Source organism: Capricornis sumatraensis, chromosome 18 (assembly GCF_032405125.1).
Source record: "Capricornis sumatraensis isolate serow.1 chromosome 18, serow.2, whole genome shotgun sequence".
NCBI classification, from domain to species: Eukaryota; Metazoa; Chordata; class Mammalia; order Artiodactyla; family Bovidae; genus Capricornis; species Capricornis sumatraensis.
In genome coordinates this window covers 9,666,976-9,689,388 of record NC_091086.1, presented here as the reverse complement: position 1 = coordinate 9,689,388, position 22,413 = coordinate 9,666,976, and the positions used below count along the sequence as shown (strand labels likewise).

At 37.6% G+C, this 22,413-nt stretch overlaps 1 protein-coding gene across 1 annotated transcript in view; it reads right to left on the bottom strand.

Annotated features, from left to right (window-relative positions):
• The window catches only part of RANBP17 (RAN binding protein 17), a 364,064-nt gene that overhangs the window by 245,422 nt on the left and 96,229 nt on the right, over positions 1 to 22,413 (bottom strand). Inside the window, exon 14 of the mRNA XM_068990796.1 lies at positions 9,418 to 9,553. Coding sequence (XP_068846897.1) covers positions 9,418 to 9,553 — 136 coding nt within the window. The remainder of the gene's footprint in view (positions 1 to 9,417; positions 9,554 to 22,413) is intronic.

Below are 22,413 nucleotides of genomic sequence, written 5' to 3'. Positions count from 1 at the left end.
TGCTAAGCATTCCTTGAAGGTAAAAGAAACAAAGATGTGGGATGGATGATTTACAAATATTACACAGCTTCAGGATTTATGCATCAGGAATAGGATGGATCCCCTGTCATTCGAATTCCCTTTAAGCAAGCTGCTGCTGCTGCTAAGTCACTTCAGTCGTGTCCGACTCTGTGCGACCCCATAGACGGCAGCCCACCAGGCTCCCCCGTCCCTGAGATTCTCCAGGCAAGAACACTGGAGTGGGTTGCCATTTCCTTCTCCAATGCATGAAAGTGAAAAGTAAAAGTGAAGTCGCTCAGTCATGTCCGACTCTTCGCGACCCCATGGACTGTAGCCCACCAGGCTCTTCCATCCATGGGATTTTCCAGGCAAGAGTACCGGAGTGGGTTGCCATCATCTTCTCCGTTTAAGCAAGCTACTTGAAGCAATTATCAACAGAAGAAAAGAAGATACTTTCTGGAATGAAGAGGAGATTCCCACTGATAAGTACTTTGACACTGAATAATAAAGAACATAACCAACTTCAGCAGTATCATCACAGGCGAACACCTCTCTGATGTGACTGCGGTAGACTGGCACGCCTCACCTTTTGATCTGTAGGGAAGATCATCTCACGTATGACTTCCACAAGACCCAATGCCTACTTAGACAAACTGCAGACCAACTGGGGAGACGAGGAGTTTTGAGTTGCAAAATTTAAAACCTAAAATGTCTTTAAACCGAGTGTTCTTTAGTGCTGAAAACTCTTCAAAGATACATCTTAATCACATCCACATATTTCATTTGTTATTTTTATCACAACAGTTTCTTAGAATCACTAGAAGAATTTCAAACATCAAAAGATGAGAGGATAAATGTATCTGAGGCAGAAAAATCAACACCAAAAGAAAGTATTACCTTCTGCCTTACTTGTGAAAAATTAATGAGGAGAACAGCCACAATAATCCAATTCATAATCCAAATGCACATGGAATCGCACTTCGTGCATTTTGTCCACAAATGTTAAATTCTATAAATGCTTCAGAATTTATAACCATTTAAAATAAATGGAAAAAGTAAAGATTTAAGATACTCTGTGTGTAACCACATACTTTTAATAAGTTTTTACAAATAATCATTATCTTTGTATTGTAGGATGTTGCATAATATCCAGCATAAGGAAGACAATAAAGATTTATGGAATGTATGTATAAAGAATTACATGATTACATATGTCAAACAACGGTATATTTGATCAGGTATGAAAAATAATACATGGCGTGCTAAGTCGCTTCAGTCATGTCTGACTCTTTGCGACCCCATGGACTGTAGCCTGCCAGGCACCTCTGTCCATGGGATTCTCCAGGCAAGAATACTGGAGTGGGTTGCCATTTCCTCCTCCAGGGGATCTTCCTGACCCACCGACTGAAGCCACGTCTCTTAAATCTCCTGCACTGGCAGGTGGGTTCTTTACCACTAGCACCACCTGGGAAGCCTTAAAATAACACATAGGAGTCAGTATAAAAATAATAAACCAAGCCCATTATTTTTCCAACTTAAATCCTATACTTCTCCAAATTACATCATAATTTCAATTATTAACAGCTGCTAAGATTTTAACTTTTGTGCTGCAAACTTCCTTGTCTAGTACTTAATGCTCTTGAATCAACACTTAAATGAACTTAGGGAGTAGAGTGCCAAGTATAATTTGGCAAACCCATTTATAAAGCAAAAACATTAAAAAAAATTATTAGGACGTAGGCTACTTTGCTCAACTTTCTGTTAAGCAGAGACACAGGACGTGTTTTTCAATAGTCAATAAATATTATCATGTAAGTTGAATTAAGTAGGAATGGATGTAGAGAAACCATATTTTTTTAAAAAGTATCCATCTGAATTCTGATATATATGTGTTAGATGCACATGACAATCGAAAGAACAAATCCGTGAGCAGTAAAACAACCCAGTGGCATAAGCATTGACTATGACTGTAAGTACTGACCATTATCCAAGAAGGAAAATGTAGCTAGCTCTAATAACACTCTATCACAAGGACAAATTATGATATATTTATACAGGAAATGCGAAAGTAGCTCAAAATGAAAGTTCAAAAACTTTTTAAAAAGTCTTTTAAAACACTTAACAGAAAAAAAAGTCCCTTAAGTCAGTGATCATTATTCTCTAACATTCAAACTTCAAAAGACAATCTTAACTTTTGAAAGTACTTTCTCTCCCCTATAACCTGCATGATGATATACCTGTTACACTAGAGAATACTTTTTAATGTTAAATGCCTACTGTCTAAATGTTTTAAAGCTGCTTCTTATTTTTCCCCAAAGTGAAAATTCTATATACAAAACAGTTTTCTGTGATGTCTTAAATACCTTTCCTTAAAACTGTGTTGTTAAATATAAACACAAACACTGTTTTACAAAAAACTGAAAAATATATCCAAGTTACCTGGAAAAGCAGCAAGTACATTATTTCAACACTGGATTACACTTACAGTAGTCAACTTAAGTTACTATTACGATGTGTTTTTCTGTTTCATTATTCAAGTGCTTTCCTACTCAATTTACCCTTAGCTGTTAGTAACATTCTACACAGAAGGATCTAACAACTGTAGAGAGAGAATGCCATCTGCTGCTTCATGTGGTACTCAACAGGAAAAAAGCTTGATAACAGGTAGAGCAATTACAAAAAATAATTTCAAAATCCAAAAAGAAAGATAATACCTGAAAGTTGAAATGTTCTTATTTCTATTTTAGATAACTTGAAAATACATCAATAGGCACTTACTGTCTTAGTGTAAATTCCAAGTTATTCCATAGAATTACAAGGAGACAGTGTGCTTATATATCACAATAATTATAAAAAAGGCTTTTACTCAGGTATGGAGAGTGAGAGGATCAAAAGAAGAGGATCACTTGCCTGGCTTTAATGAAGTTATTTCCCATTTATGAATTACTACAATATCTTATCTATGAACATATGACTTATAAACAAAGTGATCACATAAATTATCTAAACAGGGACCCTTTGGGGAATGAAAGGTGGATCAATTAACTATCAGTTATGCCCGTGCAACAAGTGTGAGCGTTTCTCAGATGGCGACAGTGGTAAAGAATCTGCTTGCTAATGTAGTGAGACATAAGAGAGGGGTTCAATACCTGGGTCGGGACGATCCCCTCGAGAAGGGCATGGCAACTCACTCCAGTATTCTTGCCTGGAGAATTCCACGGACAGAGGAGCCTGGCAGGCCACACTCCATAGGGTCGCAAAGAGTCAGACACAACTAAAGCAACTTAGCACACACACAAAGTGTGAACTGGGACAATCCTAGGCAAACCCAAATGTATAGTCACCTATTTATAAATTACTATGCTGCCCTCATTCCCTTTAGCTTCGTAACAATGCCCTGAGAACCTTCCTGAAAGCAATTTGAATTTTTTTAGTAAACAGCTAATTCAGGAGGATGAAGGCAAAAAAGGGAGATGGAGGTAGAAATAACAAGAAAGTGTATTCCAGACCATATAATGCCTCAGTCTAAGTAACTACCTCAAACAGCCTGATTTTTCACTTACTTCACTTTGTTATACTACTAGAAATTCTTTAGTACTAATAAATATCTTCTTTAGAAATGGCAAATCCTTTCAAGGATAATTCACCCATACAATTAATTGAGATTCTTCCCTCTTGACACCTAGCAGATGCCAAATATCTGGGGAAAAAGCAAATTTGTGAGGCGTGTGCTTGTTTGTTCCTGTGTGCGGGTATGTTACTGCATGTAGTGTGGTGATGGAGAAAAGAGAGACACAGATCATTTTAGAGAAGAAAATCCCTCTGGTGGTGACTGACTGCATAGGATGTCAAAACTGGGAGTAAAAAAAAGGGGAAAAAAACCTCTTTAAGTCTAACTTGCCAATTTGAACATTTAAATCCAAAGAGGGAAAGGGAACTTGCTCCCTCCTCAATTTCTGGTGTCTTAGTTTAGGAGGACAGAATTCATGAACTTTCTATTAAAAATAGAGCTTATCAGTGTCATTGGTTAAATAATAATTCTTTGTAGATCTATTTTTAAAAGAAAATACATTTCAAGATTAAATGACCACATTTTAACTAACATTCTGAATTCAACTTTTGGTGCAATTTTGTAACCAACAAAAGTAAAATTGATGTTTATGGGTAGGGATGGCTTGAATAAATTGTTGTTCAGTCAGTAAGTCATGTTTGACTCTCTGCAACCTCATGAACTACAGCATGCCAGGCTTCCCTGCCCTTCACTATCTCATGGAGTTTGCTCAAACTCATATCTATTGAATCAGTGATGCCATACAACCGTCTCATCCTCTGTCATCCCCTTCTCTTCCTGCCCTCAATCTTTCCCAGCATCAGGGTCTTTTCCAGTGAGTCGGCTCTTTGCATCACGTGGCCAAAATATTGGAGCTTCAGCCTCACCATCAGTCCCTCCAATGAATATTCAGGGTTCATTTCCTTTAGGATTGACTGCTTTCATCTCCTTGCTGTCTACAGGGCTCTCAAGAGTCTTCTCCAGCACCACAGTTTGAGAGCATCAATTCTTCGGCACTTAGCCTTCTTTACGGTCCAACTCTCAATCCATACAAGACTACTGGGAAAAAAACAGCTTTGACTATATGGACCGTTGTCAGCAAAGTGATGTCTTCTCTTTTTAAAACACTGTCTAGGTTTGTCATGGTTTCCTTCCAAGGAGCGTCTCTTACTTTCATGGATACAATCACTGTCCATAGTGATTCTGGAGCCCAAGAAAATAAAAGACTGCTTCCACGTCTTCTCCCCTCTATTTGCCGTGAAGTGATGGGACCAGATGCCATGATCATAGTTTTCTGAATGTTGAGTTTTAAGCCAGTTTTTTCATTCTCTCATTCACCCTTATCAAGAGGCTCTCTAGTTACTCTTCACTATCTGCACATCTGAAGATGCTGATATTTCTGCTGGCAATCTTGACTCCAGCTTGTGCTTCATCCAGCCCAGCATTTCACATAATGTACTGTGCATATAAGTTAAACAAGCAGGGTGAGAGTATACAGCCTTGTCATACTTCTTTCCTAGTTTGGAAGCAGTCCGCTGTTCCACATCTGGTTTTAACTGATGGTTCTTGATCGCATACCGATTTCTCAGGAGGCAGGTAAGGAGGTCTGGTATTCCCATCTCTTTTAAGAACTTTCCACAGTTTGTTGTGATCCACACAGTCAAAGGCTTTAACGTAGACAATGAAGCAGAAGTGGGTGTTTTTTTGAATTGCCTTGCAACCCACTCCAGTACTCTTGCCTGGAGAATCCCATGGAGGGAGGAGCCTGGTAGGCTACAGTCCATGGGGTCACAAAGAGTCGCATACGACTGAGCGACTTGACTTGACTTGACTTGGCTTCTTCTATGATCTGATGGATTTTGGCAGTTTGATCTTTGGTTCCTCTGCCTATTCTAAACCCAGTTTGTACATGTGGAAGTTCTCGGTTCATGTACTGCTGAAACCTAGCTTGAAAGATTTTGAGCATAATCTTACTAGTATGCAAAATGAGCACAATGTACGGTAGTTTGAACATTCTTTGGCACTGTTCTTCTTTGGGATAGGAATGAAAACTGACATTTTCCAGTCCTGTGGCCACTGCTGAGTTTTCCAAATTTGCTGACATAATGAGTATGGCTCTTTAACAGCTTCAGCTTTTAGGACTTTAAATAAATAGCTCAAATGGAATTCCATCATCTCAACTAGCTTTGTTTGCAGTAATGCCTCCTAAGGTCCCCTTGACTTCACACTCTAGAATGTCTGATCTAGTTGAGTGACCACACCAGTCATTAAGACCTTGTTTCTATAGTTCTGTGTATTCTTGCCATAGCGTCTTAATTTTTTCTGTTTCCATTAGGTCTTTACCATTTCTGTCCCTTATTGTGTCCATCCTTGCATGAAATGTTCCCTTGATATCTCCAGTTTTCTTGAAGAGATCTTTTGTCTTTCCCATTTTTTAATTTTCCTCTACTTCTTTGCATTGTTCATTTAAAAAGGCCTTATCTCTCCTTACTATTCTCTGGAACTCTGCACTCAGTTATTAATCTTCACTGGATAATTAAAATTACAAGTGGAAAATATTCAGCAGTACATATGCATCATGCATAGAGGAGAATGCAGTATCAAAAGAAAAAGTTGCAAAGGTAACTGAAGTTTGACCATAGAAGAAATTTATTTTGTAAATAATGGAAAATCATTCCTTTTAAGCAGAGAAATGGCACATGAAGAAATGTATTTTGTAATGACTGGCAAAATTTAAAGACTGACAAGAACAAGTACTATGACAATATAGAGCAACACACACCTCCTCTGCTGGGGGAGGAAGAACAAACTGCCAGGACACACAGGAGGACAACCTGACATTACCTTGTAAAGCTGAAGATAATGAACATTCCACAACCTAGCAGTTCCACCCCTAGTATTTTTACCTTCGAGAAACTTACATATATGTGTGAGGAAACAGGTATTAAGAGTACATACTGCAATTTTTTGGTAAACATTAAAACTGGAAACACCTAACATATAATAACAGAAAAAATGAATATATAATGGCATAGTAATATATTACAGTGCTATATTTAATTATTACAGTAATATATCACAGTACTATATTTATTAATTAAAATAATTAAAACTGCATATATCATCATAGGTAAATTTCAAAAACAATGTTGAACAAAACAGGCAAGTTATTACCTAATAATCTTCTATGAAGTTAATATTATGTTTTATTAACAAATATATAGAAACATGGGAAAGAGCGAAATCATGCATGAAAGTAACACTAAGTTTAGGGTAGTGGTTATTTCTGAGCAAGAAGTGAGAAGAACAGAATCAGACCAATATGTTTTAATGTGACAAAGCATTCATATTTGACAAAACTGGAAGATTCACTACACTATTCTGTCTTTCTACCAAAGAAAAGATTACTCTGGTGGTAGTATAGAAAATGGATTGGAAGGAGGCAAAAAGGAAACTCAGAGTAAAACCAAAAGGCTTCCTAAATCTAGTGAAAAATGACAAGCAGTAATAACAAGGATAAAAAATAAGGGGCTTGAGAAAGGAGTAGAACAGAGAGATATTTAGAAAATAAAATCAATAAGATTAGGAGACAGAACAAACAATAGGAAGTAAGAGTAAAGTAGAAACTTACAAGTTCAAGGTCATTTTTCCTCAAAATAGAAAAGCAGGTAGAGAGCATTTTAGAAGACAGTTGTTTAGTCGCTAAGTTGTGCCTGACTCTTACGCGACCCCATGGACTGTAGCCCAGCAGACTCCTCTGTTCATGAGATTCTCCAGGAAAGAGTACTGAGGTGGGTTGCCATTTCCTTCTCCAAGGGATCTACTGGACTCAGGGACTGAACCAGTGTCCCTGCTTGGCAGGCAGATTCTTTACTACTGAATTACCTAGGACGCCCCACAGTTTAAATAAGGGTAGTTTATTCCAATTATAGACCAGGAAAGCTGTTAAGATATAAAATGGTTCTACATAAAAATCTAGATCTCCCATTTCTTTGGGAAAATCAATCAACTGTATATCAACACAGCCCTCTCCCACTTTTCATGTCTTGCCAAGGTCAATCCTGCCACGGTAGCAGCAAACACTGCAGAACAATCAAGGCCATGCCTACCTGAACACTGGCTGGGTCACAGACTCAGCCAAGACTACAGAGGATCTCTCTTCTCTGCCCTGGGCTTCCCGACTGTACAGCGATGGTCACAAAGTTAACAGCCCAGGGAGGCACAGGAATCCAGGAAGCTTTCAGATTATTTGTTTTGACACTGACCTTGGTCACAGGACCTTGGTCCGGAGGTCCTGAGAATTCCTGTATGCCTTTAACCCACAGAGCTACAGTCACATGAAATCTGTGTATGCCGTACAGAATCCAGTGAACCAGTGAAGTTGCTCAGTCGTGTCTGACTCTTTGCGATCCCATGGACTGTGGCCATGGAATTTTCCAGACAAGAGTACTGGAGTGGGTTGCCATTTCCTTCTCCAGGGAATCTTTCCTGACCCAGGGATCGAACCCACGTCTCCTGCATTGCAGGCAGATGCTTTACCATCTGAGCCACCAAGGAAGCCCCACAATAATTTGAAGGCTTTTCCACTCTATATTACACTGTTTTGATTTAAAATCAAGACTAAATGGATATTAGATAAGTAATATTTCCAGTGTATTCACTCCTGCAAAAGCAAAATACAAACTCTCTGGGTACATTTAAAACCTAACAACTTATCATAATTCCATGTATATAAATTTAATACCATGTAATTTTTGTCTGATTCTCCTTTGTCTTATTAGATATAACCTTTGTTTTAGATATAAACTAAAACAGTTATATCTAGCTACTCCTTTTTCTCCCTAGTGGTCTCATTCAGTATTAGCTTAATTCTAAGATAATTTTATTAACATTAATCCTGAATGAAAAAAAATCCTGAAACAGCAATAAAATATCACAGTATATTTGACAAAGAAAGTATCAAGCTACATCACTTTTTTGAAAAACAAAGAAAACTTTACCTGAACTAAAAGGATAATCTTAACAAAATCAAATAATTTTCAAACTACTATACAACTACTCTTAAGAGAAAACCATAAATGAACTGAAGGTTTAGCTAAATTTTCCAAGGACAAAAAAGCTCAGTCCAATATAAAAACCTGCTTCTAGAACTTAATCTCTCTACATTACTAATACAAACTACAAATACAAAGGAGGTAAGCATATTCTTAGGACTTACTACAGAGAAGGATTTGGGGAAGAAAAAGAAAACCTCATGAATCTTACTCAAGTGTCACAGTACGACTAAATATCTGGTTAGGTTCACATAAACGCCTTCAATAACACCTTACTGCCTTAAGATCAATTTATCCAAACATCAAGCTAAAACTTTCAACCAGCAGAGTACGAGTGTTCCCTCCACTAAGGTAGGTTAATTGTGGCCTCTCAAAGGCTTGTCTTCTTACTCTTCTGTCCTCATCATTTATCATGTACAAATGCTGAGGAATGAGTGGAAAACATGCTAGAAATCACGTAAATAAATATCAAAACAAACACCTCTCAGAACTACTAAAAGAGTAAATCTTATGTTTTAAACCTTGAAATACAATACAATAAGGCAAAATTCAGCATGGTGTTTTAACCTTAACTATTTGATGACTAACTACATAAAAAATATTTACTAACTGCCAATCAATCTTCAAAGACAACGGTAAATCTAAGCATAAGACAAGCAATCTCACATTGCCTTTAATAACAATTAATCGTCTTCAATTGATCAATTAATTTTTTATGTCAAAACTGCTCAAATATATCATTGAGCTTAAAGGTGTTACATGTGAATATCTTTTCTTCAATAATACTAGTTTTAATCTCTAGTAAAAACCTACCTTTGAGGTTCTTTGAAGTTGATCACCAACATATGTTTTACGAAACTGATCCAAGAACCACAGAATTGCAAGTTCTATTTTCTCATTAGAACACTGAGGCAATCCGGTATCCATTAAAGATATAAGCTGAAAAACTCTTTTCATGAAGGAAAAAAAAGGCTTCAGTAAAAATTCTTAGAGAAATAATATTAAAACATTTATCAACAATTTTATATAATATAAAAATTGAAAAAATACAAATGCTTATAAGGAAAATATTTCAAAAATCATCTGAAATACTACACTAAGAGATACTACAATCTGGTCAAATTCCTTCTATCCTTTTTTCCTAACACATACATATACATGCCTAGAAACCTACATGGACATAACAATCATTAATTTACTAAATTTTATATATAAATACATGTGATATACATATAAATATATAACATCTATATGGTAAATACCGAGCATTATATATCATATAAACATAGATGTCAACTTAAATATGTATAAAAACATATATATTTATAAAACATTTTAGTAAAAGAGAGTGATATTGAATGTGTAATTTTGTATTTTCTCACTACAACACATTTTCATCAAACCATATATTTTGACTCACATGGTTCAAAGTACCAAAAAAAAAAAAGAGGTACACCCATCAAGCTATATCACTTTCTTAATGAGTAATAAAAATTTTATCTGAAATAAATTACAAGATGATCTTAACAAAATCAAACATTTTTAATATAAGTATGCAATTATATCAAAAGTCATAAATGAACTAAAGGCTAAGTTAAATTTCCTAAAGAAAAACTTACTAGAACAAAAAGCTTAGCCTAGGATTTTCCCCCACCCTTCCCCCTCAAAAAAAAAAAAAAAACCCTTCTATTATCTATTTTCATTAAAATTTTCCAAAGAACGGCTGCCAAATGGCTGGTGCTAACAAAATCAGCGTATCATAATAAAATTTTTAAGAGACAGAAATAGAAGTTCTGGAGGAAATAGTACCTACTTTTTTTCTCACTGTACAAAGAAAGGCAAGTGGATCCAGCCCTAACCCGTCCACTTCCATCCATGTGTGCACACAAGAACATACACATACACACTGTCAACAGTTTGTGTCATTTCAGAGACTTTAAATGTATGTACAGGCAAATACGACTAACTATTCTCCTTCCAACTCTTTACACATATGAAGCATACTATACTGTTACACTGTTACACCTAGCTTTCTTCATTGACCTTACAGACTTTTCATGTCAGATATAAAGACTTTCCTTGTTCTCTTTTTACAACTGTTTAACATTCCATTATATGCCCACGTGTGCTCAGTCACTAAGTCCTGTCTGACTCTTTAGTGACCCCACAGGTTGTAGCCTGCCAGGCTCCTCTGTCCATGGGATTTTCCAGGCAAGAATACTGGAATGTGCTGCAACTAACCATATTATTTTCAACATTCCCCTACTGATGGACACTAAGGTTGCTTATGATATTTTGCTGTTACAAAAATGCTGCAATTCACAATCTTTAACACATCATTCCACACATTTACAGTTATAATATAAACCTTATAGTAAAAGTCAACTTATTGGCTTAAAGAGTATGATTTATAATTCTGATAGAGTCAAAAGCAGGCAACAGAAAGATGGCGGAGGAATAGGACGGGAAGACCACTTTCTCCCTCACAAATTCCTCAAAAGAACATTTCAACGCCGAGCAAACTCCACAAAACAACTTCTGTAGGCTGGCAGAGGACATCAGGCAACCAGAAAAGCAGACCATTGTCTTCAAAAACAGGTAGGAAAAAATATAAAAGAAGAAAAAGGAGACAAAGGAGGTGGGGAGGGAGCTCCGTCCCGGGAAGGGAAGCCCGTCCCAGGAAGGGAATTTTAAGAAGAGAGGTTTCCAAACACCAGGAAACACTCTCCCTGCCGAGTCTGTGGCGAGTCTTGGAAACACAGAGGGCAACATAACAGGAAGGAAAAAATAAAGAAATAATTAAAACCAAGAGATTACAAGCCCAACAGTAACTCCCCCAGCGGAAAAGCAGCACAGACGCCTGCATCCGCCATTGGGAAGTGGGGGCAGGGCAGGGACGCGCGGGAGGCGTGGGCTGCAGTGCTTTGTAAGAATCGGGCAAGAACGCCCCACGCGCAACCAGAACGATCTAACTTGCGCTAGCAAACCAGACTGTGTGATAGCTACCGCACGAAAAGCTCGAACATAAGACACCGCCAGGACCGAGCACAGAACAAAGGACGGAACGGAAAAAGCTGGCTGCAGACCATCCCCCGCCGGGGACAGGCAGCCAGAGCTGTAAGGACTGGAAAGGGGCAATTGCAGACCCGGAGAGACTTTACTTACCTAACTGCAAGCAGGCTTCTTTGCTAAGACTTCTGGGGGTGCTGGACAGTCACAATCTGCCTCACGGGGGACGCCAGCGGTCCACCCAGAAAGCTGAGCAGCAGCGGCAGAAAAGGTGACGAGCCGCGGCGATCACGCTTGCCAGACTCCTGAGCTACTCGGTCCCGGGAAGGGCACAAAGCGCAGTCCCAGCCGAATCTGTGCCTCTGAGGGCTGCCTGGGCGCCAAACCTGAGCGGCTTGGACCGGGAAGTGCACGCAGCCTGGGGCCGGCCCCAGGCGGTTCCCGGCTGTGCGTCGTGGAGCCGGAGCGGTTTGTGCGCCGCGAGAAGGGACAGGTCAAGTGGGGCTGAGACACTGTGAGCACACAACAGTGCTATTTGTTTGCAGCATCCCCCCTCCCCACAGCGCGACTGAACTAGTGAGCCTGAAAAACCAGCAAACGGAAGAAGTTAAACAGAGGGAACCACCTTGGAAGTGATCCCACACGGCCCAAAACATCCGAGAAGGGCCAGATATATTTTTACTATTTTTAAAATCATTCCTTTTTTTTTTTTCCTAACCTTTTTTTTTAATTGTTGTCTTCTATTTCTCCTCTAATTTTTATTACTATAACCTATTATTACTATTTTTAAAAAAAGACTTTTTTTTTTAAGGCAAACACCATATATAGCCTTTGGATGGTTGTTGGTGGGGTTTTGTTTGTTTTGTTTTTTTTGTTTGTTTTGTTTTTTTTTTTAATAATTCTTGTTTTTTTTTTCTTTCTTTCCTGTTTTTTCCTTCTGCTTCTTTTCTTTAATATTGTATTTTTGAAAATCCAACCTCTACTCTAGATTTTTAACCTTTGCTCTTAGGTTTTTGTTGTCAATTTTGTTCATTTAAAAACCCAAACTTCACTACCCAAGTTTACCTGAGAGCGAGATTACTGGCTTGACCACTCTCTTCTCCTATGGACTCTCCTTTTTCTCCACCAGGTGGCCTCTGTCTCTTTTCTCCCCCATCTCTTCTCTATCCAACTCTGTGAATCTCTGTGTGTTCCAGACAGTGGAGAACACCTAAGGAACTGGTTACTGGCAGGATTTGTCTCTCTCCTTCTCATTCCTCTCTCTTATCCTCCTGGTCACCTCTGTCTACTTCCTCCCTCTCCTCTTCCCTGTATAACTCCATAAATACCTCTAAGCGGTCCAGACTATAGAGCGCACATTAGGAAGTGACTACTGGCTAGCCTGCTCTCTCCTCTTTTGATCTCACCGCATCTCATTCCAGTTACCTCTAACTACCCCCTCCATCTTCTCTTCTCCTTGTAACTCAGTGATCCTCTCTGAGTGTCCCTCAATGTGGAGAAACTTTTCATCTTTAACCTAGATGTTTTATCATCGGTGCTGTATAGATGGAGAAGTCTAGAGGCTACTGTAAAAACAAAACTGAAGACCAGAAGCAGGAGGCTTAAATCCAAAGCCTGAAAACATTAGAGAACTCTTGAATTCAGGGAACATTAAGCAATAGGAGCTCATCAATTGCCTTCATACCTACACTGAAACCAAGCTCCACCCAAGGGCCAACAAGTTCCAAAACAAGACATATCACTCAAATTCTCCAGCAACACAGGAACACTCCCCTGAGCTTGAAAATACAGGCAGCTCAAAATTATTCCAAAACCTTTGATGTCTCATAACCCATCACTGGTCACTCCACTGCACTCCAGAGAGAAGAAACCCAGCTCCACCCACCAGAACTCCAACACAAGCCTCCCTAACCAGGAAACCTTGACAAGCCACTGATAGAACCCCACCCACAGTGAGGAAGCTCCATAATAAAGAGAACTCCACAAATTACCAGAATATAAAAAGACCACCCCAAACGCAGCAATATAACCAAGATGAAGAGACAGAGGAATACTCAGCAGGTAAAGGAACAGGAGAGTTGCCCACCAAACCAAACAAAAGAGGAAGAAGTAGGGAATCTACCTGAGAAGGAATTCCGAATATTGATAGTGAAAATGATCCAAAATCTTGAAATCAAAATGGAATCACAGATAAATAGCCTAGAGACAAGGATTGAGAAGATGCAAGAAAGGTTTAACAAGGACCTAGAAGAAATAAAAAAGAGTCAAAATATAATGAATAACGCAATAAATGAGATCAGAAACACTCTGGAGGCAACAAATAGTAGAATAACGGAGGCAGAAGATAGCATTAGTGAAATAGAAGATAGAATGGTAGAAATAAATGAATCAGAGAGGAAACAAGAAAAACGAATTAAAAGAAACGAGGACAATCTCAGAGACCTCCAGGACAATATGAAACGCTCCAACATTCGAATTATAGGAGTCCCAGAAGAAGAAGACAGAAAGAAAGATCATGAGAAAATCCTTGAGGAGATAATAGTTGAAAACTTCCCTAAAATGGGGAAGGAAATAATCACCCAAGTCCAAGAAACACAGAGAATTCCAAATAGGATAAACCCAAGGCGAAACACCCCAAGACACATATTAATTAAATTAACAAAGGTCAAACACAAAGAACAAATATTAAAAGCAGCAAGGGAAAAACAACAAATAACACACAAGGGGATTCCCATAAGGATAACAGCTGATCTTTCAATAGAAACTCTTCAGGCCAGGAGGGAATGGCAAGACATACTTAAAGTGATGAAAGACAATAACCTACAGCCCAGATTACTGTACCCAGCAAGGATCTCATTCAAATACGAAGGAGAAATCAAAAGCTTTACAGACAAGCAAAAGCTGAGAGAATTCAGCACCATCAAACCAGCTCTCCAACAAATTCTAAAGGATATTCTCTAGACAGGAAACCGAAAAGGGTGTATAAACCCAAACCCAAAACAATAAAGTAAATGGTAACTGGATCATACTTATCAATGATTACCTTAAACGTAAATGGGTTGAATGCCCCAACCAAAAGGCAAAGACTGGCCGAATGGATACAAAAACAAGACCCCTCTATATGCTGCTTACAAGAGACCCACCTCAAAACAAGGGACACATACAGACTGAAAGTGAAGGGCTGGAAAAAGATATACCACGCAAATAGAGACCAAAAGAAAGCAGGAGTGGCAATACTCATATCTGATAAAATAGACTTTAAAACAAAGGCTGTGAAAAGAGACAAAGAAGGCCACTACATAATGATCAAAGGATCAATCCAAGAAGAAGATATAACAATTATAAATATATATGCACCCAATATAGGAGCACCGCAATATGTAAGACAAATGCTAACAAGTATGAAAGGGGAAATCAACAATAACACAATAATAGTGGGAGACTTTAATACCCCACTCACACCTATGGACAGATCAACTAAACAGAAAATTAACAAAGAAACACAAACTTTAAATGATACATTAGACCAGTTAGACCTAATTGATATCTATAGGACATTTCACCCCAAAACAATGAATTTCACCTTTTTTTCAAGTGCTCATGGAACCTTCTCCAGGATAGATCACATCCTGGGCCATAAATCTAAACTTGATAAATTCAAAAAAATCGAAATCATTCCAAGCATCTTTTCTGACCATAATGCATTAAGATTAGATCTCAATTACAGGAGAAAAACTACTAAAAATTCCAATATATGGAGGTTGAACAACACACTTCTGAATAACCAACAAATCACAGAAGAAATCAAAAAAGAAATCAAAATATGCATAGAAACTAATGAAAATGAAAACACAACAACCCAAAACCTGTGGGACACTATAAAAGCAGTGCTAAGAGGAAAGTTCATAGCAATACAGGCATACCTCAAGAAACAAGAAAAAAGTCAAATAAATAACCTAACTCTACAACTAAAGCAACTAGAAAAGGAAGAATTGGAGAACCCCAGAGTTAGTAGAAGGAAAGAAATCTTAAAAATTAGGGCAGAAATAAATGCTAAAGAAACAAAAGAGACCACAGCAAAAATCAACAAGGCCAAAAGCTGGTTCTTTGAAAGGATAAATAAAATTGACAAACCACTAGCCAGACTCATCAAGAAGCAAAGAGAGAAAAATCAAATCAATAAAATTAGAAATGAAAATGGAGAGATCACAACAGACAACACAGAAATACAAAGGATCATAAGAGACTACTATCAGCAATTATATGCCAATAAAATGGACAACATGGAAGAAATGGACAAATTCTTAGAAAAGTACAACTTTCCAAAACTGAACCAGGAAGAAATAGAAAATCTTAACAGACCCATCACCAGCACGGAAATTGAAACTGTAATCAGAAATCTTCCAGCAAACAAAAGCCCAGGTCCAGACGGCTTCACAGCTGAATTCTACCAAAAATTTCGAGAAGAGCTAACACCTATCCTACTCAAACTCTTCCAGAAAATTGCAGAGGAAGGTAAACTTCCAAACTCATTCTATGAGGCCACCATCACCCTAATACCAAAACCTGACAAAGATGTCACAAAAAAAGAAAACTACAGGCCAATATCACTGATGAACATAGATGCAAAAATCCTCAACAAAATTCTAGCAATCAGAATCCAACAACACATTAAAAAGATCATACACCATGACCAAGTGGGCTTTATCCCAGGGATGCAAGGATTCTTCAATATCCGCAAATCAATCAATGTAATTCACCACATTAACAAATTGAAAAATAAAAACCATATGATATCTCTATAGATGCAGAGAAGGCCTTTGACAAAATTCAACATCCACTTATGATAAAAACTCTCCAGAAAGCAGGAATAGAAGGAACATACCTCAACATAATAAAAGCTATATATGACAAACCCACAGCAAACATTATCCTCAATGGTGAAAAATTGAAAGCATTTCCCTAAAGTCAGGAACAAGACAAGGGTGTCCACTTTCACCGCTACTATTCAACATAGTTCTGGAAGTTTTGGCCACAGCAATCAGAGCAGAAAAAGAAATAAAAGGAATCCAAATTGGAAAAGAAGAAGTAAAACTCTCACTGTTTGCAGATGACATGATCCTCTACATGGAAAACCCTAAAGACTCCACCAGAAAATTACTAGAGCTCATCAATGAATATAGTAAAGTTGCAGGATATAAAATCAACACACAGAAATCCCTTGCATTCCTATACACTAATAATGAGAAAGTAGAAAAAGAAATTAAGGAAACAATTCCATTCACCATTGCAATGAAAAGAATAAAATACTTAGGAATATATCTACCCAAAGAAACTAAAGACCTATATATAGAAAACTATAAAACACTGATGAAAGAAATCAAAGAGGACACTAATAGATGGAGAAATATACCATGTTCATGGGTCGGAAGAATCAATATAGTGAAAATGAGTATACTACCCAAAGCAATTTACAAATTCAACGCAATCCCTATCAAGCTACCAGCCATATTTTTCACAGAACTAGAACAAATAATTTCAAGATTTGTATGGAAATACAAAAAACCTCGAATAGCCAAAGCAATCTTGAGAAAGAAGAATGGAACGGGAGGAATCAACTTGCCTGACTTCAGGCTCTACTACAAAGCCACAGTCATCAAAACAGTATGGTACTGGCACAAAGACAGACATATAGATCAATGGAACAAAATAGAAAGCCCAGAGATAAATCCACACACATATGGACACCTTATCTTTGACAAAGGAGGCAAGAATATACAATGGAGTAAAGACAATCTCTTTAACAAGTGGTGCTGGGAAAACTGGTCAACCACTTGTAAAAGAATGAAACTAGATCACTTTCTAACACCGCACACGAAAATAAACTCAAAATGGATTAAAGATCTAAATGTAAGACCAGAAACTATAAAACTCCTAGAGGAGAACATAGGCAAAACACTCTCCGACATAAATCACAGCAGGATCCTCTATGATCCACCTCCCAGAATTCTGGAAATAAAAGCAAAAATAAACAAATGGGATCTAATTAAAATTAAAAGCTTCTGCACAACAAAGGAAAATATACGCAAGGTGAAAAGACAGCCTTCTGAATGGGAGAAAATAATAGCAAATGAAGCAACTGACAAACAACTAATCTCAAAAATATACAAGCAACTTATGCAGCTCAATTCCAGAAAAATAAACGACCCAATCAAAAAATGGGCCAAAGAACTAAATAGACATTTCTCCAAAGAAGACATATAGATGGCTAACAAACACATGAAAAGATGCTCAACATCACTCATTATCAGAGAAATGCAAATCAAAACCACAATGAGGTACCACTTCACACCAGTCAGAATGGCTGCGATCCAAAAATCTGCAAGCAATAAATGCTGGAGAGGATGTGGAGAAAAGGGAACCCTCTTACACTGTTGGTGGGAATGCAAACTAGTACAGCCACTATGGAGAACAGTGTGGAGATTCCTTAAAAAATTGCAAATAGAACTACCTTATGACCCAGCAATCCCACTGCTGGGCATACACACCGAGGAAACCAGAATTGAAAGAGACACATGTACCCCAATGTTCATCACAGCACTGTTTATAATAGCCAGGACATGGAAACAACCTAGATGTCCATCAGCAGATGAATGGATAAGAAAGCTTTGGTACATGTACACAATGGAGTATTACTCAGCCGTTAAAAAGAATTCATTTGAATCAGTTCTGATGAGATGGATGAAACTGGAGCCGATTATACAGAGTGAAGTAAGCCAGAAAGAAAAACACCAATACAGTATACTAACACATATATATGGAATTTAGAAAGATGGCAATGACGACCCTGTATGCAAGACAGGAAAAAAGACACAGCGGTGTATAACGGACTTTTGGACTCAGAGAGAGAGGGAGAGGGTGGGATGATTTGGGAGAATGGCATTCTATCATGTATACTATCATGTAAGAATTGAATCGCCAGTCCATGTCTGACGCAGGATACAGCATGCTTGGGGCTGGTGCATGGGGATGACCCACAGAGATGTTATGGGGAGGGAGGTGGGAGGGGGTTTCATGTTTGGGAACACATGTAAGAATTAAAGATTTTAAAATTAAAAAAATAAAATAAAAAAAAATAAAGTTGAAAAAAAAAAAAAAAAACAAAAGCAGGCAACAAAGCTAAACAGACATTTCTCCAAAGAAGACATACAGATGGCTAATAAACACATGAAAAGATGCTCAACATCACTCATTATTAGAGAAATGCAAATTAAAACTACAATGAAATACCACCTCATGTCAGTCAGAATGGCCATCATCAAAACATCTACAAGCAATAAATGCTGGAGGATGTGTGGAAATAAGAGAACCCTTTTGCAGTGTTAGTGGGAATGTAAATTGAAACAGCCACTGTGGAGATTCCTTAAAAAAATAGGAATAAAACTACTATATGACCCAACAGTCCTACTACTGGGCATACACCCTGAATAAACCATAATTGAAAAAGAAAAAAAAATATATAATTCTGATAGCTATTCCACTGAAGTTGCCTTCCAATGAAACTGAAATAACTTATACTCCCATCACCAGTAAAAGAGAGTGTCTTTACACATAGATAATTGAGAGTGATACTAAACTTTAGAACTTACTGGAATCTGAAAAAATGGTATCTCTAATATTTATTATTTTTTAATCTCATAACAACTAATGTTCTGCATACCAGGAGACCTCCTTGTGTCCATCATCTGTGGTCCTCCGTCAATCCCTTTTATTCCTTAGGGTTTCACTAAGGTGTCTTTTATTAATAATTCATTATAATTTTTAATTACTAAAAGATTACATGCAGAAAACTTCTAAAACTCTAGCCATCAATCACCTTGTTTCCTTTCAACTAATAAATGAAAAACCTACTGTTCAGACAACTCTTATGGATTTTGCATAAGAACAATGTCTTACCCAAATCTGAGGTGTTTTCATATTTCATCTTTTTATATATACTGCTATGATACACCAGTAACCTCAGATATGCAGATGACACCACCCTTATGGCAGAAAGTGAAGAGGAACTAAAAAGCCTCTTGATGAAAGTGAAAGAGGAGAGTGAAAAGTTGGCTTAAAGCTTAACATTCAAGAACGAAGATCATGGCATCTGGTCCCATCACTTCATGGCAAATAGATGGGGAAACAGTGGAAACAGTGTCAGACTTTATTTTTTGGGGCTCCAAAATCACAGCAGATGGTGACTGCAGGCATGAAATTAAAAGATGCTGACTCCTTGGAAGAAAAGTTATGACCAACCTAGATAGCATATTCAAAAGCAGAGACATTACTTTGCTGACTAAGGTCCGTCTAGTCAAGGCTATGGTTCTTCCAGTGGTCATGTATGGATGTGAGAGTTGGACTGTGAAGAAGGCTGAGTGCCAAAGAATTGATGCTTTTGAACTGTGGTGTTGGAGAAGATTCTTGAGAGTCCCTTGGACTGCAAGGAGATCCAACCAGTCCATTCTGAAGGAGATCAGCCCTGGGATTTCTTTGGAAGGAATGATGCTAAAGCTGAAGCTCCAGTACTTTGGCCACCTCATGCGAAGAGTTGACTCATTGGAAAAGACTTTTGATGCTGGGAGGGATTGGGGGCAGGAGGAGAAGGGGACGACCAAGGATAAGATGGCTGGATGGCATCACTGATTTGATGGACGTGAATCTGAGTGAACTCCGGGAGTCGGTGATGGACAGGGAGGCCTGGCGTGCTGCGATTCATGGGGTTGCAAAGAGTCGGACACGACTGAGTGACTGAACTGAACTGAACTGATGATACAGTGGAACTTAATCTTGAACATCTCTTGTGAGATATGGCTCAACATTTTTTGCAGATGACTACCCAGCTGCTTCAACACCCATTTGTTTCTCATATAGTCTATTTTTGCCCACCATTTTGAATTACCCCTTATCATATATATTAGGTCCATTTGTGAATTTGTATTACTTTCTGGATATTTTATTTTATTCCACTGATCTGTCTCACTAAACGTCTTGCCCAATTATTTTTTTCATATTATTAATTTTCTAAAACACAGTATATAATTAAGGCTATGTCAAGTTTTAATAATCTCATTTTGAATATAAACTTATATTTCACTGAAATACAACTACTGTGCTTTTTCCTATCAGCGAAGAGTTCTCGGAAGAAAATATCTTGTTTACATCAAATGAACTTCTTTATAAATCTTGGTATTTGCTGCCAAAGTGTTATGAAATAACATTTTGGCAACCATTTTTATAGTTAAACAGCTAAATTAAGCTACTTATTTAAAAGTAACTTCACTCACTATCTTTAATGCTATTAAAATTTATGAAGGAAAGCTTAATAAAGATCAAATTTAAGAATCATATTATCAACCAGGTAGAGTATTTATTCTTTGAGTTTGAAAGGAGGAACAAAGCTAGCTTTTAAAGTCTACGTATTGCTCAATGCATAGACTGCTGAAGTAGTTTTAGTTAAATAAATACAGACATCAAGCCTCATCTCTGGATTCAGGTGATTTTAAGTAACGCATATCCTGCTTTTAAATTCTTTATGAGTAGGACCTCCCTTTTCCTACTCTAGTTCTTTGCTGATTCTATACAATTGCTTGTTTACTTTTATTTCCTTTAAATAGCATACATTCTAAAAATCTGAGGAAGACATGAAACCAAAAGACAAGTTTGCTGGGGTGCCTTTACAACTCATATTAAGCTGGTGATTTGTATTTGCTTAAGAGGCAATGCTATCCCAAGCAGGAGAGTAGGAAAAAGTTCTCAGGGGGGCACATGATCCTTTTGTCAAATAAGCTTTGATAGTTCATTAATGCAGAAAGTTCAGCTGCAAGTAACTGAAATCCAAAATAACAATTGCTTAAACAATATAGATGTTTATTTCTCTCTCAAGCAAAAGTCCAAGGCAATGCTCTAGGACTAGCTGGAGCGCCATGGTGTATCTAGATGCAGGTTCCCTCCATCTTGTTGTTATACTTGCCTTCACTCGCCCAGTAACTTCATGGTTTAGGATGGATTCTTCAGATAAACCCATGTGCATATATGTTACACACACCAGGTTTACTTACATTCAACTGCCCAGAATATAATCACTTAACCATACCCAGATGTAAGAGATTATGGGAAATCTAGTCTTTATTCAGGTGGCCAATGCCCAGCAAAACATTCCAGGTGTTCTATCACTGCAGAAGAAGGAAAGAAGAGATACAAGGCAACCAGCAGCCTCTGCCACAGTACTCTCCAAAGATCTGCGGCCACCCCTAACAAATGCTTAACACCAAAGTTTGTATTGTATATAGGTTAGGTTAGGTTATTGAATATTCACTTGCAGTTTAAATTTAGTGGCCTACATTTATTTTTACCTTTATCTTAAATTATCTTTGGAGCATGAAGGGAATACAAATACAAAATACATTAAATAACTTTGATTCAAGTATATGCACACCATTCCAAGTATAAAGAAATGAATTTTTGGATAATAAACTCTTTTATCTCTTTTACATTCTCCTTATATCCAATTACATAAGTAGTTGTTCAGTCAATAAATACTTGAAGGCCTACTATAATGGTAGGTATATGTTAGGAGTTCAGAAAATAACACTGAGCAAAACATATATATTCCCAGTCCTCCAGAAATCTATAATCTATGCTGGGAAAGACAATAAAACAAATAATTAGAATAAGGAATGACAAGTGCTATAATAAACACTATGAAGAAATTAGCAAGAACTCCTGACATTCTTGGATGGAACAGAGCAAAGAGAGCAT